At 47.1% G+C, this 18342-nt stretch overlaps 1 protein-coding gene across 3 annotated transcripts in view; it reads left to right on the plus strand.

Annotated features, from left to right (window-relative positions):
• The first annotated feature begins 8031 nt into the window (after positions 1–8031).
• The window catches only part of Col17a1 (collagen type XVII alpha 1 chain), a 43381-nt gene continuing 33070 nt past the window's right edge, over positions 8032–18342 (plus strand). The window contains exons 1-4 of one of the 3 annotated variants that reach the window (XM_050145350.1): positions 8032–8331; positions 13769–13831; positions 16428–16472; positions 17544–17648. In XM_050145350.1, coding sequence (XP_050001307.1) covers positions 13780–13831; positions 16428–16472; positions 17544–17648 — 202 coding nt within the window. In that variant the 5' untranslated portion in view covers positions 8032–8331; positions 13769–13779. The remainder of the gene's footprint in view (positions 8332–13768; positions 13832–16427; positions 16473–17543; positions 17649–18342) is intronic. The other 2 variants (XM_050145333.1, XM_050145341.1) reach the window with 2 other exon arrangements.

Raw genomic sequence — 18342 nt, forward strand, 5'->3', positions numbered from 1 at the left:
TAGTCCCAACAGTACAGTGCCCATTTCTGTTATTTCTTATGGCGCTAAATATGGATTTACCTGGCCTTTCATTACACTTCAAAGTATTTACTCAAGACAATTGATACAATCTAAATGCCCATCACTATAAGAACACGTAAACAATGGAAAATTACTTCATAACAAAGTCAGGCTCATGATGCATGCTAGCTCACAGATGAATCTCAGATAGTGACAGAAAAGGCTAGATACTGTTTAGCCTTCATAAATGGCATTCTAGAAAAAGGCAAAACCACTGAGTCTGGAACCAGACAGTAGTCATCGTAGGTGACCAGAGGCAGGAGATAAGAATGGACTAACGTGGAACACAAGTGAATTGGAGGGTGTAAGGAATTTCTCTGGAGCTTAAAAATAGCGGTGATTATGCGGCTACGAGCATTTGCTGAAATCCCTAAGGCCTAAGGGCGTAGCTTTCTGATAGAACAAGAAAGCATTGGGCGGGATCCCCAGCCCCACCCAGAGCATCAGAAAGGGTGGATTTTCCCAAATGTCAATAGTTGAGTAGCACCTCACTGGGAACTGTCGGGTCCTCAAGGTTGGAGACCACTGGTGTGGTCAGTTCAGGAACTTCCAGGTGAGTGTTACTCGCCTGCAACGTGTTGAGTCGATGGGTGTGTCTGGCATTGAGACCCGATTCTCACCGTGAGTCTACGCGCCAGAGACATACCCGTGGGGAATATACTGGCAACCACAGAATAGATAATAGGGTGCGGCCTTCATGCTAATGAAGACAGTCTTTGTGTGAACATGCCTATGAAAAGCAAACCCAGCTCCTGAATCATGGCCTACAGCACAAGAGAACCATCACCGCCTGACTCAGGCCTTTCAGCTTCTTGGCCTAAAAGCATGAAAATCTGCTAATTAATCCAGCTGTCAAGTAGCTTCCTGCTGCTTCATTGACCTGTCTTTATTTCTTATTCCCCAGGAGGGATCAAGCGGAACACAAATTTCAGACAACTTATTTGGTAAGATAACTCAGTTCTGGGAGCTCACCTTTCCCTGTATTGGGCGTTGCTTGTGCCTGACAAGCTCCCGAGACATTTCTGAACAATAACAAGATGAGGAGTTGCCTGCCCGGAGGGTTTCTCCACCAGGGTGGGAGGGTAACACTGCCAAGCTCAAGGCTACAGAGGCTTCGATCCTGACCCAGGGATTTGCCTTTCTCCCGCTAGTAATGAAAGGCTTTTATTTAATCATCCAAGGAATACTTTTTCTCAGATTATACAAGGTGCCTGTTTCATGCCTCTGTAACAGAATACCTGAAACAGGTATTTTGAAAGAAAAAAAGTAGGAGGGAGGGGAGAGAGCTTTATCTCTCTGGGAGTCCAAGATGAGGAATCAGAAACTGATGACAGCCTTCTAATGTGGTGGAACAGCACATCACGTGACAAGAGGAAAAGAGAAGGGCCAAGCTCACCCGTCTATGTGGAACCCACCAGCCAATGGTGGCATCGATGCATTCGTGAGGGCAGACTCCCTGTGACCTTAGTCATCCCCTGCCTACCCTGTGACCACTGCTTTAAGTTTCCAACTCGTGACCTTGGTGGGCCAGGATGTGGCCATAGCAAAAGCAAGCAACTGCGGAGGTCAGGTCATCACTGATTTTTCTTGAGTACGTTGTGTTCTTTGTTGAAAGAGCAGGACTGCTATAGGGTGTGTGTCAGAAATAGCACACGGTGGTTTCTGTAAGCAGAGACTGCTTGTTTTCTGACTGCTCAGACCCAAATAACCACACAGAAACCATAATTAATTACAACACTGCTTGGCCTATTAGCTCAGGCTTCTTATTAACTACCTCTTACATCTTAAATTAACCCATTTCTATTAATCTGTGTTTTGGCACAAGGCAGTGCCTTACTGATAAGGGTCCAGCAGGCATCTTTTTCCTTGGGGAGGGGGCCATGTGACTCCACCTACTCTCTCTACATCTCTATTCAGATTTCCTACCTGGCTTTACCCTGCTAAGCCATTTGCCAAAACAGCTTTATTCATCAACCAATAAAAGCAACACATATACAGAAGGACATCCCACATCAGTTTCCAACCAAGTAGATATGTCATCTATGGGTGTCAAGTATTTTTCTATCGCTTAATTCCTAAATTCTTCAAGACAGAAAACGGGGCTGTTTTTAAGCGTCCCATTTATTATGTGATAAGGGGTGAGCCTAGGACAAATCGGGGTGGGGGGAGGGAAGACTAGAAACAAAAGGAATAATCTCGTTATTGCTTTCATATCCCACACTGGAATGTAAGCTGTAACCCAGGGAGGTTTGAGAAAGGTAACTTGGCTGGGAAGGCAAATTGCTGTGGTCAGCGGGCACCTTGGAACACTCTCAATATCCACCCAGTGTCTGGTGCCTCTGTCAGACTAACAGCTACTGTCTCTGTCCAGCCTCCTTTTTAATTATGTTCATGCGTGTGTACGAGTATGCATGGGGTTACACACGCACGATAAGGCCGGAAGTCAGCATGGTGACATCCGAGTCACAGCCTCACTCACGCTCCACCTGTTTTAAAAAATTATACTTTATTATTTATTCATTTTTATTTGTGTGTATGCATGTTCGTGTGCAAGAGTGTGGGCACACAGATGCCATGCACAGCTTACAGAAGCCAGTTTTTCCCTTCCACATTGTGGCTCCCGGGGATGGACTCCTGGGGATGAACTCAGTGTATTAGACTGGACAGCAGACACTTTTACTGCTGAGCCTTGGCTCTAGCCTCCCACTCCGTGTTTTCAGACAGAACCTGGTTCAGCTAGACTGGGTACCCAGCCAGCTCCCGGAATCCTCTTGGGTCAGCCTTCCCAGTGCCTAGCTTTTGTCTGGATTTGAATTTCGGACCTCATATTTGAATGGCAAGTGCTTTGCCGAGCGAGTGGTCTCCCAAGCCCTCTGTAACATCTCCCTGAAGTCTCACTATTGTGCCCCACCGTGCTGTGTGTGCCTCGCTCTCACGTTGTCGTTGGTCCTTCATTCCTCGGCGCAGAGCGACTGGACTGACGGATCCGAGCCTTCCAGCCTCCCCCTTCCACCCTCCTTCCCTCTCACTATGCTCAACCACCCTCCTCCGAATCCTCTACTTTTCTGCTGTACCCTGAACTTGAAGTTCTTTCTCCAACCTCAGTTTCTAACACCACCCCACCCTTAAGATCCAGGTCCAGTGATGTCCCAAGCTGGAGGAAAGTCTCCAAAGTTCTGAGCGGTTACATCACCTCTATGTGGTACATCCATCCTGAATACTTCCCTATTTGTACAATTGAGGTCCACCTCAGCTGACTCCAGGCACCTTATAATGTTACCCGTGGTACACACTCAGTAGGTGGTGGTGGTTGCCTCATTCAGCAAAAATGTGTGAGTTTGGGGTGGATACAGGAATGAATAGATCAGAAGTTGGAACTGGAAGAAAGGAAACCAGGTCCTTTGTTATTATAATGAAGGAAGCCAGGAGCCCAGCTGGGGACAGACTATTCTGGAAGCCTTATAGACAAGAAAAGCAGACCTACAGCCACGTGGCAAAGGAGGCTGTTCTCAGCTACATCCCCACATCCTTCTGGTGGCCAGACTTCTCCATAAACTGTAACGCATGCCCTTATCATAATTCTTTTTAGATAAGTTCTGTTACCCAGAAATACGCGGTCACTGGGGAGGTCCAGGCAGACACATTGTCACCTAGTTCTAGTAGCGATCAGAGCAAAGCCCAAAAAGTACAAAATATAAAAAGTGGGGTTTGTGTTATATTTTTAATATTTGGGGATTAGTTCTTTAAAAATCAGTGGATTTGCTGTTCGGTAAAACAGTTAAATCAACAGATATAGAGATTAGAGTGGTCTCACGAACTATGTAAAAAAAATTCAAAACTATTTTGTCCCCCCCCACACACACACACACTCCCTTCTCAATGTTTTTACTTTTTTGTTTTGCTTTGTTTTTTGAGACAGGGTTTATCTGTATAACTCTGAAACCTGTCCTGGAATGCACTTGTAGAACAAGCTGACCTTGAACTCAGAGATCTGCCTGCCTCTGTCTCCGGAGGGCTGGGATTAAAGGTGTGCACCATCAAGTCCAGCAATGCCCTTTACTTTTTATTGCCTCTTAGGAACAGTGTGCAAATGAGTATTCAAAGTTTAGGATCTCTAGATGAAAATACTATAAGCATCACTACCAACTGATGCTTAGGACACAGTCATCAAAACCAGCCAAGCAAAGGAGATGTGTATTATGAAGATACATGTGTATTATGAAGATAGATGCATATATATGGAGATGTTTAATAAAAGCCCATCATGGCCTGGGTTTATCTGTCACTTTTCAGAAACATGTCTGTCATGGCTGAGCCCACCTGTTCCTATGCTGCTCAGTTAGTGAAGAGTCTGGTCATGTGACATCCACCTGTATCACACGTGCAGGCATGTGCTTACCACGTATAGTGGGCATCCTTTCCCTCTGCCTGCTTTAAAGTCATTGGATAAATTTAGGGACAGGACTATTTTTTCTAGATGCCTTTTAAGGAACTTTGATTAGACTCCTAGCCAATCAAAAACTAAGTAGAAATTGGCCAGACTGTGGTGACAAATGCCCTTAATCCCAAGACTTGAGAAGCAGAGGCAGGCAGATCTCTGTGAGTTCAAGGCCAGCCTGATCTACAGAACAAGTTCCAGGACAGCCAGGCAGTTACACAGAGAAACACTGTCTCAAAACAAACAAAATAAATAAATAAATATTTAATAAAAACATTAATGGGTCCAGCTGAGTAGTGGTGTCACACACCTTCAATCCCAGCACTTGTGAGGCAGAGGCAGGCGGATCTCTGTGAGTTTGAGGCCAGCCTCATCAACAAGAGCTACAGTTTCCAAAGCTACAGCTAAACCCTATCTCAAAAAATACCAAAAAAAAAAAAAAAAAAAGTTCGTGAACCTAAAGTGATGTCAGTGGTTGTTAACTGACTGTCAGTGGTTCTCACTGCTGTTGTCAAGGACCAAGATTTGGTTCCCAGCACCCACACAGTGTCTCACAGCCATCAGAACGCCGGTTCTAGGCCGTCTTCTGGCCTCAGAGGGTACCTCACACGCTTAGTACCCACATGCATATAAAATGAAAACAATCCATCTCTTTAAAACTTAACTAATGATTCATCAGCATCAGTCTGGCTGTGGAGAGGAGAGATGAGCACCTTTCCTGCCACAGGGGTCTTAGTCACTTCTGTTTCCGGAAGCTGACTCTCTGCCTCTTCATTTCAACAGGAATTCCGCTGTTTTCTAGTTACTCTAAAACGTTCCTGGTGCTGAGAGTTTTGCACGTGAATATTGACAGACACAGTTCCCTCTCTTCGTGCACCATAAGATGAGTCCCAAACAGCTTTGTCAAGAGCTGGAAACCAGAAACCTAGGGGAGGTAGAGGGTGAACATTGAATTTCCTTTTTCTTCCTTTCTCAAAGGAAAGATTCTATACTTACTACAGTTCTATGCCTGTCCAGCATCTAGAATAATCTACCCCTTCCCCTCACCTAGGGGATCTCTGTCGTGTATTGATCTAAATGTCACTAATGTAGCCCTACTCAAGACCCATGCACCCTCGCAGGGTCTGGGACTACTTTTTTACAATCGTTGCCACATGCCTAATTATAGAAACCTACATACACGCTGTTGCTTGCAGATCGAATTGCGACACGCAAGCCCACACAATCGTGTGTGACATCTTAGCCACAAGAGTCTCGGGAATGTGACTGCACTGGAATGGAAAGACTACTAAAGAAGTGATCGGTTTAGATGGGCATTGTGGTGGGCCCTCGTCCGAGGTGACTGGTGGCCTTCTAACAAGAGATGAGGAACTGTGTGGTTCTGTACCTAGTACAGAATCTATAAGTGGGACTCAGACACACCCATGAACATGTGGAAACACGTGTGCTTGTAGGCGCACACAGGCTGACTAGCTGGCAAGGGCCTGACATTTTCATGGACTCTGGGAAATAGCAACATTATTACCGGAACCAGAAGGCAGAAAGCCCAGCCGTGTTTATGCAACGGTTGCTAAGCAAGCTCTAATAGTAGCCATAGTTAAACCAGTCAGTTGTCTTAATAAACAGATTTTTATCTAATCTTTTCTTGTCAATATCCTATCATAGTGCTACTGATGAAAAAATCCCACTGTTTGCACATTTTTTATTTTAGGTTGTCATTTGCAGCCAGTCTGATCTGTTTGCCTGTCTTCCCCCTTTTCAAATCCATGGGTGTGCCGGGCATGATGCTGCACGCCTTTAATCCCAGCACTAGGAAGACAGAGGCAGGTGGATCTCTATGAGTCCCATGCCATCCTGGTCAACAGAGCAAGTTCCAGGCTAGCCAGGCCTGTATACATCATGACAAAACTATCTCAAAAACAAACAAACAAATAAACAATCCAACCATGGGTATACTTAAATTTAACAATCTACAAGGAGGTGGCAAAAGAGTCAAGGGACCGGGCAGTGGCGGCTCATGCCTTTAATCCCAGCACTTGGGAGGCAGAGGCAGGCGGATCTCTGTGAGTTTGAGGCTAGCTTGGTCTACAAGAGCTAGTTCCAGGACATCTAGGGCTGTTACTCAGAGAAACCCTGATCTGAAATAAATAAATAAATAAATAAATAAATAAATAAATAAATAAATAAAAAAAAGGGGGAGGGAGTCTCAAAGGTCAAGTGGGATAGAGGTGCAACCATCTATGAGATATAGGGCCTTTGATCTGATGGCCCAGCTGCTCAGAACTTCACCTCTCTCTGCTGCAAAAGCGAGGACAAGGCCGGAGCAGCGGCTCAGCAAGTGAAGGTGCTTACAGCCAAGCCTGGTAGCCTGAGTTCGAGCACACACAGGAGAAAGAGAGATCTGACTTCCAAAGAGTTTGCTCTGAACCTTGACATGTGTAAATTTTCAGAGAGAGAGAGAGAGAGAGAGAGAGAGAGAGAGAGAGAGAGAATAAGTACATATAATAATAAAAATCAGGACAATAGTGAAAGCCAGTTCTTAAACTTGAATACAATCCCTTATGCAATAGGGATTGTATAAGACAATGTGTGTAAAATAAATAGCATATAAAAGGCCACGTGAAAATGAGTTCCATCAGGCTCTTCCCCCAGGATCCACAGTTCAAGCACTCAGAGAGTGCCGGTAAAGACTACAAGTTTAAGAACGTTATCCAGTACTGAAACCCACTTCCCTGCCTAGGCTGTGAAACCATATATGAAGAGGGAACTTGGCCTTCCTATCTTTTCCTGGCCACCACCCCCTTCTCTCAGTGCTGAACACAATCTGGCCCCATCCTTGATCCTCTAGCTCACCATGATTGTCCCACCTCAGAGCCTTCTCAGCTGCCTTGTTCTCTGCCCAGGCTCTAGAATAATCTACCCCTTCCCCTCACCTAGGGGATCTCTGTCATGTATTGATCTAAAGGTCACTAATGTAGCCCTACTTATGATCATGTGCCCTCACGGGGTCTGAACCATATTGAAATGAAAAGGTCCCTTGCCCTCTTGATGAGCATCTTTCTCCATTATTGGTGGCCCATTCCCAACATGCTGCTTCCTTTGAGGTCATTGTCACATATCAATTCACGTCTTTCACAAGAAGCAACCCTTAATTCACCAACCACTCAACCGCCTCCATATCGGGCATCTACTGGTGCATGGCTTCATGTTTGACCCAGGTGAGAACCAGAACAGAGGAAAGAGGCCAAAGGCACAGATCTTGAATACCCATTTTTTGTGGTTCTTCCAGACCTCGGGCATTTTGGCCACAGATCCCTCGTGGGCTGAGATGCCCTGTGAATCATGTGTGCTGGGACTCAGGTACCCTGTGGTTTGGAGGAAGGTACTGCTAGGTTATGGTTATTTCCAGATACCTGAGGTAGGGAGAACCTGTGAAGGGTATTTCCCATGGGCCAGCCCTTTGTTCCCCTTCTCCACGGGCCTATAAATGGTTAATAAGCGGGCAGGAGAAGTCTTCTGCCTTCTGCAAAGTTTGGTTCCTGGAGGCAGATTTTTTTTAAACCCAGCAAGTGTCAGATAATTGGAAGGGTGGAGCGGGGCGGCAAAGCTCGGCACACCTTTGTCAGGACTTGTTTGGAAGCAAAGCGCTGAAGGAAACAAGAGGGAGAGAAGAAGCGAACATTTTTGAACGATCACTCAGCTTTAACACACCTTGGCCGGGCCTGGATAAAAAAAAAAGTGGCACCGCAAACTTCTAGAAGAAAGGTATCCGAAGAAGAAAAGAGAGGGTGTCTGCTTCAAGCCGTTTCCAGTCCCTCCAGACTCGAAGCCAGGTGAGTCTTTTCCCTTTCTCTGAGACTTTGGTTTGAGGCTTGCTTTCAACTGTAAAATGCTTATCAGAAAAAAAAGAGGGAATTTCTGTCTGGAGCTCTGGGTGAAGCCAGAATTGGCCACATATTCATGTATGCATGCTGCTTAGGGTTGGTCTTCTAAAGCAATACCGAGGAAGACCCACCTAAGGCAAGAAGGCCAGCGGAGAGCCATGGGGCTCTCCCGGCGGTGATGACTTTTCTCCATTATCTTCAGAACTGAAAAATGATTGTAGCAAACTGCTCTTGCCAGGTGGCAGTCCCCTTCCCTCCGTCTCCCTCTTCCTACCAGCCTCTGCCAACTGCTCCAAGCCTCTTCTGGCTGCCCCAGGCCTCTGTTGCTGCAAGGTTTCCCTTAATCTCTGGGGCCTAAGCAGACGTTGCTGCTCATCCCTAACTTGCGGAAAAGTGAAATCTTTGAATGGTGTAATTGGTCCAGGGATTTCCAAGAGTCAAACTGGAGTGTGAAAGAGAATGAGAGAACGAGAGTGGAGAGAAAAAGAGAGAGGAAGAGAGAACACTGTTTCTATGTATATACTCTCCCTGGCCAATTTGGCCTCTCTTTCCTCTCCTCTCAAAAAAAAATCGCTTTGGCTTTGGACTTTCCAGCTTAAGTCTAACTGGAGCAGAGGTGTAGTAGCTAACACACTGTCCCTTCACGTTTGAAAGCCGGGCAAGCCTCGGCCATCTCACTCCTGTCAGAAGTGCTTACTCCGCAGTCTAGAGTTTAGAACTGTTATGTCCTCGAAAGATGAGGAGGTTTTAAGGCTGTGTATTGGAACCCTGGTACTGTTTCGTTCCCTTTTCTGTGTCCTCCTTGGAGCTGAGACAGGGACCCGAGTAAAAACTATCACATGTCCGTCTACTGATGGATGCCCTCTGATAATAACGGGGTCTGCCTTGCTCTCAGGCCCTGAAAATCTCACAGAACATGCACGGGTCAGAGACAGTGAGAAGCTCTGCTTTAAATCTGCACAGAATCCCTTTGTTTTGGGAAACAGATCAGGCCTAACAAGTTACCAAACAGATTGTAACCAATGGAAAGAAGCCTGTCTGCGACGCATGGTTTGTTCACCATCATTGGTGGTGGCAGTCACAGCTGAGTTGGCATAATTGCAAACTGCTGTCTTAGCTGTGGTCATGAAGATCTAAGGTGACCAAATGTACTAGGTTGTTGTTTTAAGATTTACTTATTTATTATGCATACGTGTTGCTGGTACGTATGCCTATATGCCAGAAGAGGGCACCAGACCTCATTACAGATGGTTGTGAGCCTCCATGTGGTTGCTAGGAATTGAACTCAGGACCTCTGGAAGAGCGGTCAGTGCTCTTAACCTTTGAGCCATCTCGCAGGCTTAAATTACTAGGTAGCAAACTCACGACATGACCTATGACATGACCCCACGACACGAGCACCAGGCCTCTGGTTTTCCTTACCTTCAACCTGCTTGGCTCCTGTGTGGAGTCAGATAAAAGGCCAAGGCATGGTTTTCTCATTCTGCAGCAATTTCCATAATACTTTATTTTAAAATGTAAAATCTACAGAGATTGGAGTAACAAAAATGCTGAAAAATTACTGTGGTTCTTTAGCAGAATATAGGAGCATTTATTCCTCAAATTAAACGCTAAGAAAGAAAGAAATGATGAGGATAATTTATTTATCTCCTCTGTATCAAGCACGGGTGTTCTGTTTGTCATTGGAGGATCATGGCCGTGGTTTGTTGTCACACTGACAGGAGCTGGTCCTTGCTTGTGTGTGCCTTAGACCACATCCCTGTCTGAATGGTTTTAAGCGGATGTGACACCATCCAAAGGAAGTGGAAAGGGAAAAAAAAAATACTCATCAAAGTAGGAAACTGTTTTCAAATTTTGTCTTCATGTACCAGAAAGTCACGTGGGATTGTTTGGACTTTTTTTTTTTTTTAAGCATTAGCTATGAAATAAGTATAAGGCAGCTCCTGAGAAGAGTGGGTGGGCACGTTCTCACAGGGAAGCTGAAAGGTTGACCTCAGAGAAGGGGTGAGAATGGTGATTACTAGAGGCTGAGAAACACGGGGGAGCGGGGAAAGAGACAGAGGCCCGATAACAGTTACCAGTCAGGCGGGAGGGATGAGCGCCAGGGTCCCACTGCACGAGGGGCTGCCTGGAGCTGGCAGCGATTTCTTATGGATTTTATAAACAATAGAAGGAAGGGATGTAGGCAGCAGTTCTCGAAACCCAGATAGTGGTGTAAGGAGCTGGAAATGGCATTCACCTTGACTGCATCAGCGCATGTGTGCATGCGTTTAATCACAACACACACTGACTGTTTGACTTGAAAATCAATGAGAGGCATTCCTTGAATCTCAGCACTCAGGAGGCCAAAACAGGTGGATCTCTATGAGTTCAAAGCCAGCCTGGGCTGCACGGCAAATTCCAGGCCAGCCAAGGCTATATAACGAGATCTTGCCTCAAAATAAATAAGCAAAAATGAACAAATATTAGGAGGAACTGCAGAAGGAAATCGGTACAACTTCGGAGTTAAGAACTTGAGCTACGAACTCGGCCTTCATGCTAGTGAAGCAGCCCATTCATCCAGGAAGTTAAGAATTACGTTAGATGACAAAGCTCCCATTAAGTGGTACTTTGGGAACTCCAGAGCCCAGCCAAGGACTGACAGGGACGGCAGGCTAGGGCACGAACCTGACCAAACTTCCTTTTCCCTGATGTTACACTTTAAAAAACAACTACCAGCTTGGAATGATTGAAACAGAAGTTCTGTGAGGAAAACCTCTCTCCCGTGGGACAATGCTAGCCCAGGTCTGTGCCTACCACAGTGAACTTCCTCAGAGGAACTCAGAGGAAGTGCTAAGAAATGGCTCAAAATCACAAAAGTCAGGAAACCACACAAAGATCTGCCTTCATAGCAGGGTGTCTACCTCTTTGTGCCTCTGGAAGCCGGGGAACCTGTGGCTTTCTGCTATAGAAACAGAAAGTTCTTCCTTAGAAGAAGCCACAGGGCCTGGGAAAGCCTGTGACTGTGTGGATACAGAAACCCCAGCAGAACTGAGGCTTTTGGCGCTCTGGAGACTGAACCCTTCCAGAGCTGCCTTCAGTCAGTTCCATCAGCACCCTTCTGGAAGTATCAAAATGATACCTCGGGGAGTAAAAGATTCTGACATTTTACTAAGCAGTGATCTCAGGGTAATATTTCCTATTGATCAAGTACCATTCTAGACAGCCAGTCACTGCCCCAGCCAGCATCCGGCTCTACTGAAATGTTTAATCTCCTCAAATCTCCACCCCCCGGCTCTTGGTAATGGTCAATTCGAAGAAAGATAATGATGATGGCAGTGATAATAACACAAGAGAGAATGCCAGCGGTCCTGAGATAATTAATTCTTAAGCTAAGGATTTCAAAGAGGGTGTCCAGCTCCACACAGACTGGCATGCACAGTCCTATAGGGCACAGCCAGCCTTCCAAGCGCGGTCACCAGCCAGGTTAGATTTCCTTATTAAGCTGTTTCTGGAGCTATTCCTCTTAGTCCCAGAAAAGACATTTGATGGCATCTCAGATGCAGCTACCCTTTTTCCATGACGCTACATTCCTTCTCTAGAGCTAGGATTAAGAAACACCAGTGAACAAGGAGCTAGCATATCCAGTCAGGCCCTGAAGCTAACTCTCGCCAGTCTTGGCACAGTCCAACAAACTGCTGAGCTGGTCTTACTTCCTCAGTGTCTCACCAAGGAAGTCGCCTCAGGCTGCATTACAACTTGCATGGATGAGTCCTAGACATGTTTACATTTGTTCGTTCCTTCCTCCATCACAAACAAAACCAAAAATCTCCTAAGAAAAATATAATCCAGATTAAAGTGTTTTTATTTCCCTTCTGATTTTAAAAGAAATTAAAATAACGTTATGGTTCCCAATCAACACACACACATACCACAAACAAACAAACCAAAACCATGGTGTGAGGCTGGGAAGACAGTTCATCAGTTAAGAGCACTGGCTGCTCTTCCAGAGGACCCAGGTTTGTTTCCCAGCACCCACACGGCAACTCACAGGCATCTGTAACTCCAGTTCCAAGGGATCTGATGTCCTCTTCTGACCTCCACGGGCACCGGGCATGCATATATGCACAGACAGACATGCAGATAAAATACCCATCCACAAAGTTAAAAATAAACAAGCAAACACATCGCAGATGTAGTCGGCCGTCCATGTGCCAAAGCAGCAGAGCAGCAGCGTGAAGCCCAAAGGCAGATGAAGCGGTGCAGGAGAAGACTCTGTAGGGGGCGCCTGGGCAGAAATGGCTTCGCGTCTACAATCTAGACGGCACTGCACCAAAAGATAGCACTGAGAAGGGAAGGTTAGCAGAAGAGAGGCCCAGGGGAAAGCCTGGCTCTGAGTCCTCCCACAGCAGGCCCGAGTCTACCACCATGTCTGTTAGCCCTGCCTGTGTCTCCTGTGCCCAGGAACACAGCAGGCAAGAGCTTTTCCCTTCCAAAGCAGAGTCAGGGTAAGGCTGTTGGTCTGCCTGCCTTCTTCTGCTTGTGTCTGCATGGAAGTCTCTGGACTAGCCTGTTAGGAACACCACACTTCAAACTTTGCAAACTATAAGGATCTGTGAATGTATAGAATGTGTTTTTATCCACCAAGCACTGTTCTCACATGCAAACTCTAACACGGCATGCAGGTCATACGTTCAGAGCTCCTCCCTGAGCACAGAACGCTGCTCTCGGTGTTTTCGTGTCTCCTCTGTGTACGAATGCTCGATTGTGAGTGTGTACAGATGTGTGTGGATGTGTGGAGGCCTAATGCTGCTGATGGGTGTCTTCCTCCATCACTCTCCTGTGTATTTATCACAACAGGGTCCCTTGCTGAACCCAGGGCTTGCCAATTGTAGCTACTCTAATAAGCCAGCTTGTCCTGGGGATCCCCAGTCCTCTGCATCTCAAGTGCTGGGATTACAAACAGCCACCATACCTGCCTGGCTTTTATAAGTGCTCCGGGGAATCTACCCTCTGGTCCTTACTCACTAGTATTTAATCCGTGGACCCACCTTGCAGCCCTAGAACACAGAACACTACAAGGCTCATTAAAATGCCACAGCCAATACAACTTCAGCACACATCCTGCGGTCCCCCATCACCCTACCATATAGTTAGACTAAGGTCAGGGTGACCAGGCTGCTGAAGCCGAGGGCAGGCTGTCCTACTAGATTCTAAAAGGGATAGACTGTACTGGGGAACTGCTGGGTTTTGTCTGTTACAATCAATGACCAGATGGGGACTGGTGCCTGTACAAGGTATGCACAAGAGTTAGGCTTTGAGTGCTAGGGACAGGTTTTTGGCTATTAGCTTGAACGTGTGTCTTCGGGGCTAGGCTTGCTAAACGCAGTGACTTCTGTTCCTGCAGGTGGCTATGGGATGGATGTGACCAAGAAAAACAAGCGCGAAGGCACTGAAGTCACTGAAAGACGTAAGACTCTTTGGATTTCTCTTACTCAGAACTGTTTTGGGAACAGCTGCAATCATCTGCTCTAAGTCCACTGCCACCCCGGTATCTCCAAAGGTCTCGGCAGGCAGACTCCACTCCTTCGCCTGCCCGGGAGCCATCTTCTCGATTTTTGCTTTCATGTGCTTATAACCAAAGGAGTTCTGCATCCTTTTCCGGGATGAAAATCTCCATTTCTGAGCCAGGCTCAGGGCCCTATCCCCAGTCCAACAGAAAACAAAAGAGAAATAAAGAAAGGAAAGGAGGAAGGGGAGGGAGAAGGGAGGAGGGAAACAAGGGTTTTCTTTTCCCCATAGTTTCCATGAGCAGAATTTCTACAACTGCCCGGTACTCTGTGGTTTGATGACTACCTGATTCTCTGTGGTCTGTTTAACTCCTTTATTTAACTCTTCTCTACCAAGGGGTATAGGACAACAGAAATCAAAAAGTAGAATGTCTTATTTATTTTGGGGACTAGGTTGAAATAACGCTGGTGTCACGCTCGAAATCCACACTAAAACTTGAAATCACATACATTTCCTCTGTGGAACTGTCCAAATGATAAATTCGGGGGCGTTTAGACTGTCTCTCCAGCAACTCTAATTTAGGAAACTTTTTCATTTATTGTGTGACTTCCATTTATTTCCAACAACAACGAAAAATTCTGGCTCCACAGACTTAGAACTTTAGGCTAGAAATAATTTATTTTTATGCATCAGAAAATCCCTAAGGTTGGTGCAGTGAGAGGTTGCTGGGAGCTCAAGGGCCATTATTCAAATGGAGCTGTCACCTTTCTGTGACAAGCCCTTCCCTTTAATGTCCTGAGTGCGGTCTCCACAGCATTCATAACCCTGTGCTCCTGGGAGGGTGAGAGAACCAATTAGAAACCTGCCACGTGACAGACAGGGATGGATGGGCAGCAAGGCTGGAATCCCAGCAGCAGCTGACTCCATGTGGCACACGGTGGTCTGGACCATCTCCATGCACCCTGCTCCTCCACCCCTCTTTCCAACAAACATGCATGCATGCATGCACTCTGCACAACCGCATCTGTACACATGTGCACGGCACACAGAAAACGCTCCTTTAAAGAGCAGTGAGGGCCAGTCAGGTAGCTTGGCCTGTAAAGGTGCCGGCCTGCTGACAGTTTAAGTGTGAAATCCAGACCCCACATGGTAGAGGGAAAGAGCCAACTCCTGCAAGCTGTTCTCTGATTTCCATACACATGCCGTGGCACACGCATGCCCCCCACACGTTCCATGGCACACGCATGCCCACACACACATGCCCCACACACATGCCATGGCACACACATGCCCCCCACATGCCATGGCACATGCATGCCCTCACACACATGCCATAGTACACGCATGCCCCCCCACACAGTGGCTCCAGCCAGATGAGGCCGAAAGTGAGGGACGTCGTGTGTTGATGGCCACAGTCAGACAAAAAGTTGACCCTGTTATGGCTTTGGGAATCCACCCAAGCCTCATGCTACTTCAGGGGACTGACTCCTGAGGAAAGAGTCCTACTTCTGAATAGTGTTTTCCCAGACACGGGAAGCTGTTAGTGTCTCCGTAAGCTTGCCACTGGAGAAACTTGTGGTTGTGTGGTATAAGGGGATGTTCCTCGAAGTCTGCCTCTGGGATTCACTGATGGCTCATTTTACTGACCTCCCAAAGTGGCTTACTCAGGCTTCCATCCTCTCTCTGCCCTCCACACTCACACACATCCTGGAGGGTTCCAGAATGAATCACGGTATCCCAGAGACACCTCCAACTTCATCAGGGCAAACGGAGTGAGATCAGCCAGGGTGCTGGCCCCAGCTGGCCCAGGCATCTCTGGGAAGGGACAGAGCAGGGATAGTGTATGTGACTGTAAGAAAAGAGAGGCTGGCCCTCTTCCAGACTCAGACTTGGGCCTGGACTGGAGCAGTCAGTGAGAGGCCTCGGTGCCAAGACAACCCACTCTAACAATTTTGGGGGGGGGGGACTTCTTTTGGTGCTGTCTTAGTTAGGGTTTCTGTGCTGTGAAGAGACACCATGACCACAGTAACTCTTACAGAGGAAACATTTAATTGGATGACTCACAGTTCAGAGGTTTAGTCCATTGTCACCATGGTGAGGAGCCTAGCAGCACACAGGCAGACATGGTGCTGGAGATGGAGTTGTACGTTCTACATCTGGATCTGCAGACAGCAGGGAAAGAATGCCACACTGGGCATGACTTGAGCATCTGAGACTTTAAAGCCCACCCCCAGTGACACAATTCCTCCAACAATGCCACACCTACTCCAACAAGGCCTAAAAGTCCTACTCCCTATGGGCCTATGGGAGGCCATTTTTATTCAAACCACCATAGGCACCAAAGAGAAAATTTATAGTCTAGGACATTGACCCTCATTGTTACTGCTCATATTTTCATGTATAATAGGTCAGATTTCTTTTCATAAAACACAGCTATGTAAAAAGCTTTGTTGAGCCTAACAATGGGCTTAATGTATGACAGACACCAGGCCCTGCCAAAACCCAGTAATGTCAGTAAAAGCTACAGCGTCTCCTCTTTTCCTTTTCTTTTCCAGTTATCACGGAAACAGTAACTACAAGACTCACATCTTTACCACCAAGTAAGTAGCTTTGTCCCCGTAGGTCCCATGTGAAGGCTCCATGCTGTGATCTTGAACACGACAGTATTCCCACTGAGAAAATCCAAACTTTCTGGAATATATTCTTGTGTCGGGGGGGGGGGGGGGGGGGAGATGGAGACAGGATTTCTCTGTGTGGCCCTAGCTATCCTGGAACTAATTCTGTCTATTGACCAGGCTGGCCTTGAACTCACAGAGATGCACATGCCTCTGCCCCCCTAGTGCTAGAGGCCTGCACCACCACCACCACCTGGCTTGGGAGACAGCCTTTTGCTAGCAGTTAGGCTGATGTTGGATTATACACCACTACCAGTCCAAGTCATGTGATTTGCTGCGGAAGTGTGCAGCAACTGTGTGTTTCCTTGTAATTTGAGGATATTCCCATCACTCCCTGCAATAAACCCCCTTGTGTCTTGGCAGTTACGCCCCACTCCCCTCTGCTCCCCCTGGCCCCTAGGAACTCCATCTGCCGGGAACCGTGTCTGCGTCTGTCTTTATGGATTTGCTAGTATAGTCAGTAAAATATGGGGAATCCTATGCTCCCTGAGCATTTGACTTCAGTCCACTTTTGTTCGGGAGCTCTTAAGTGGATTCTAACAACAGAGATCCCAACACTACCCCTGAGCCCACGTGGGCTGTGGGGTGGGGAGAACCCACCCATCCGTGGCCACAGCAGGGTGACAGAAGCTAGTCAAGTGGAACCCAGAGCCACCCCTCATCCTCCCAGCACCTCTCGTGGCTGCTGAGTCTGGGTCCCAACTTCCATCTGAGATGGGGGCGGGGCTTCGCGTCACTCAGCGGCCTGGTCTGTCTGGTCTGTTTTTCCTGTGGGATAACTTTCCATGCTCTCGTTCACATCAAGCAGGATATTCTTTCTGTACTGAAAATGAGGAGTGGGGAAAGGGCCGCTTGGAATTTGGAGTGTGGTAGGCGAGGCATCCCAACCAGCGGGAGTCTGACGAGAAAGGGGGCGGCGGGGAAGGCTCCACAGAGCAGAGGATGAGGAGACCCTCTGGACAGGCTCCACCTTGAGACTGTCGCCTGCTTTGATAGAAGGGAGCACCAGCAATGGATACGCTAAGACAGGCTCTCTCGGTGGAGGAAGTCGGCTAGAGAAACAAAGTCTGACTCATGGCAGCAGCGGCTACATCAACTCAAGTAAGTGGCATCTGGCCTGAGGGTCAGGGTGATAAGCAGAGATGAGAAACAGTGGAAATCCACCACCGTCTGCGGTCATTGCATGAGGGGGACCATTGCCCTCTCTGTCGTTCATTCCACATGCCCCAAGAGTCACCCAAATGACGAGGGAGGGATTGGCTCTCAAATCACCAGCTTTGGACACCTACAGCAAATAGATTCGATTTTCACTAAGTTTCCAGGGCAGGTGACAGTCATCAGTTTGGAAGCCTGCGAGGGAGGTTGTCGCTCTCCCATTGAGTCCCTCTACCTCAGCTACATCATATAGCAAAGGCTGTGTGTGTTTGAGGTTTACAGTCGGGCTAACAAGGAGTGAAAGGTGAAGTCTGATTTGCTCTGCTGAGAAACTCGAATGCAGTTCTCAACCTGTGGGTCACGACCCCTTTAGAGACTGAATGACCCTTCCACAGGGGTCACATATCAGATATCCTGCCTATCAGATATCTATGTGATAATTCATGACAGTAGCAAATTATAGTTATGAAGTGGCAATGAGAATAATTTTATGTTGGGGTCATCACAACATCAAGAACTGTATTAAAGGGTCTCGGCATTAGAAAGGCTGAGAACCATGGCCCTAATGACACGCAGCTCTGAGCTGCAGTATCCTGCTCGGTAAGCACCCACTGTGACCCTCTCGCTCCCTGTGAGGCCA

The sequence above is a fragment of the Alexandromys fortis genome, unplaced genomic scaffold (genome assembly GCF_014885135.2).
Source record: "Alexandromys fortis isolate MF-2015 unplaced genomic scaffold, M_Fortis_MF-2015_v1.1 scaffold_16, whole genome shotgun sequence".
NCBI classification, from domain to species: domain Eukaryota; kingdom Metazoa; phylum Chordata; class Mammalia; order Rodentia; family Cricetidae; genus Alexandromys; species Alexandromys fortis.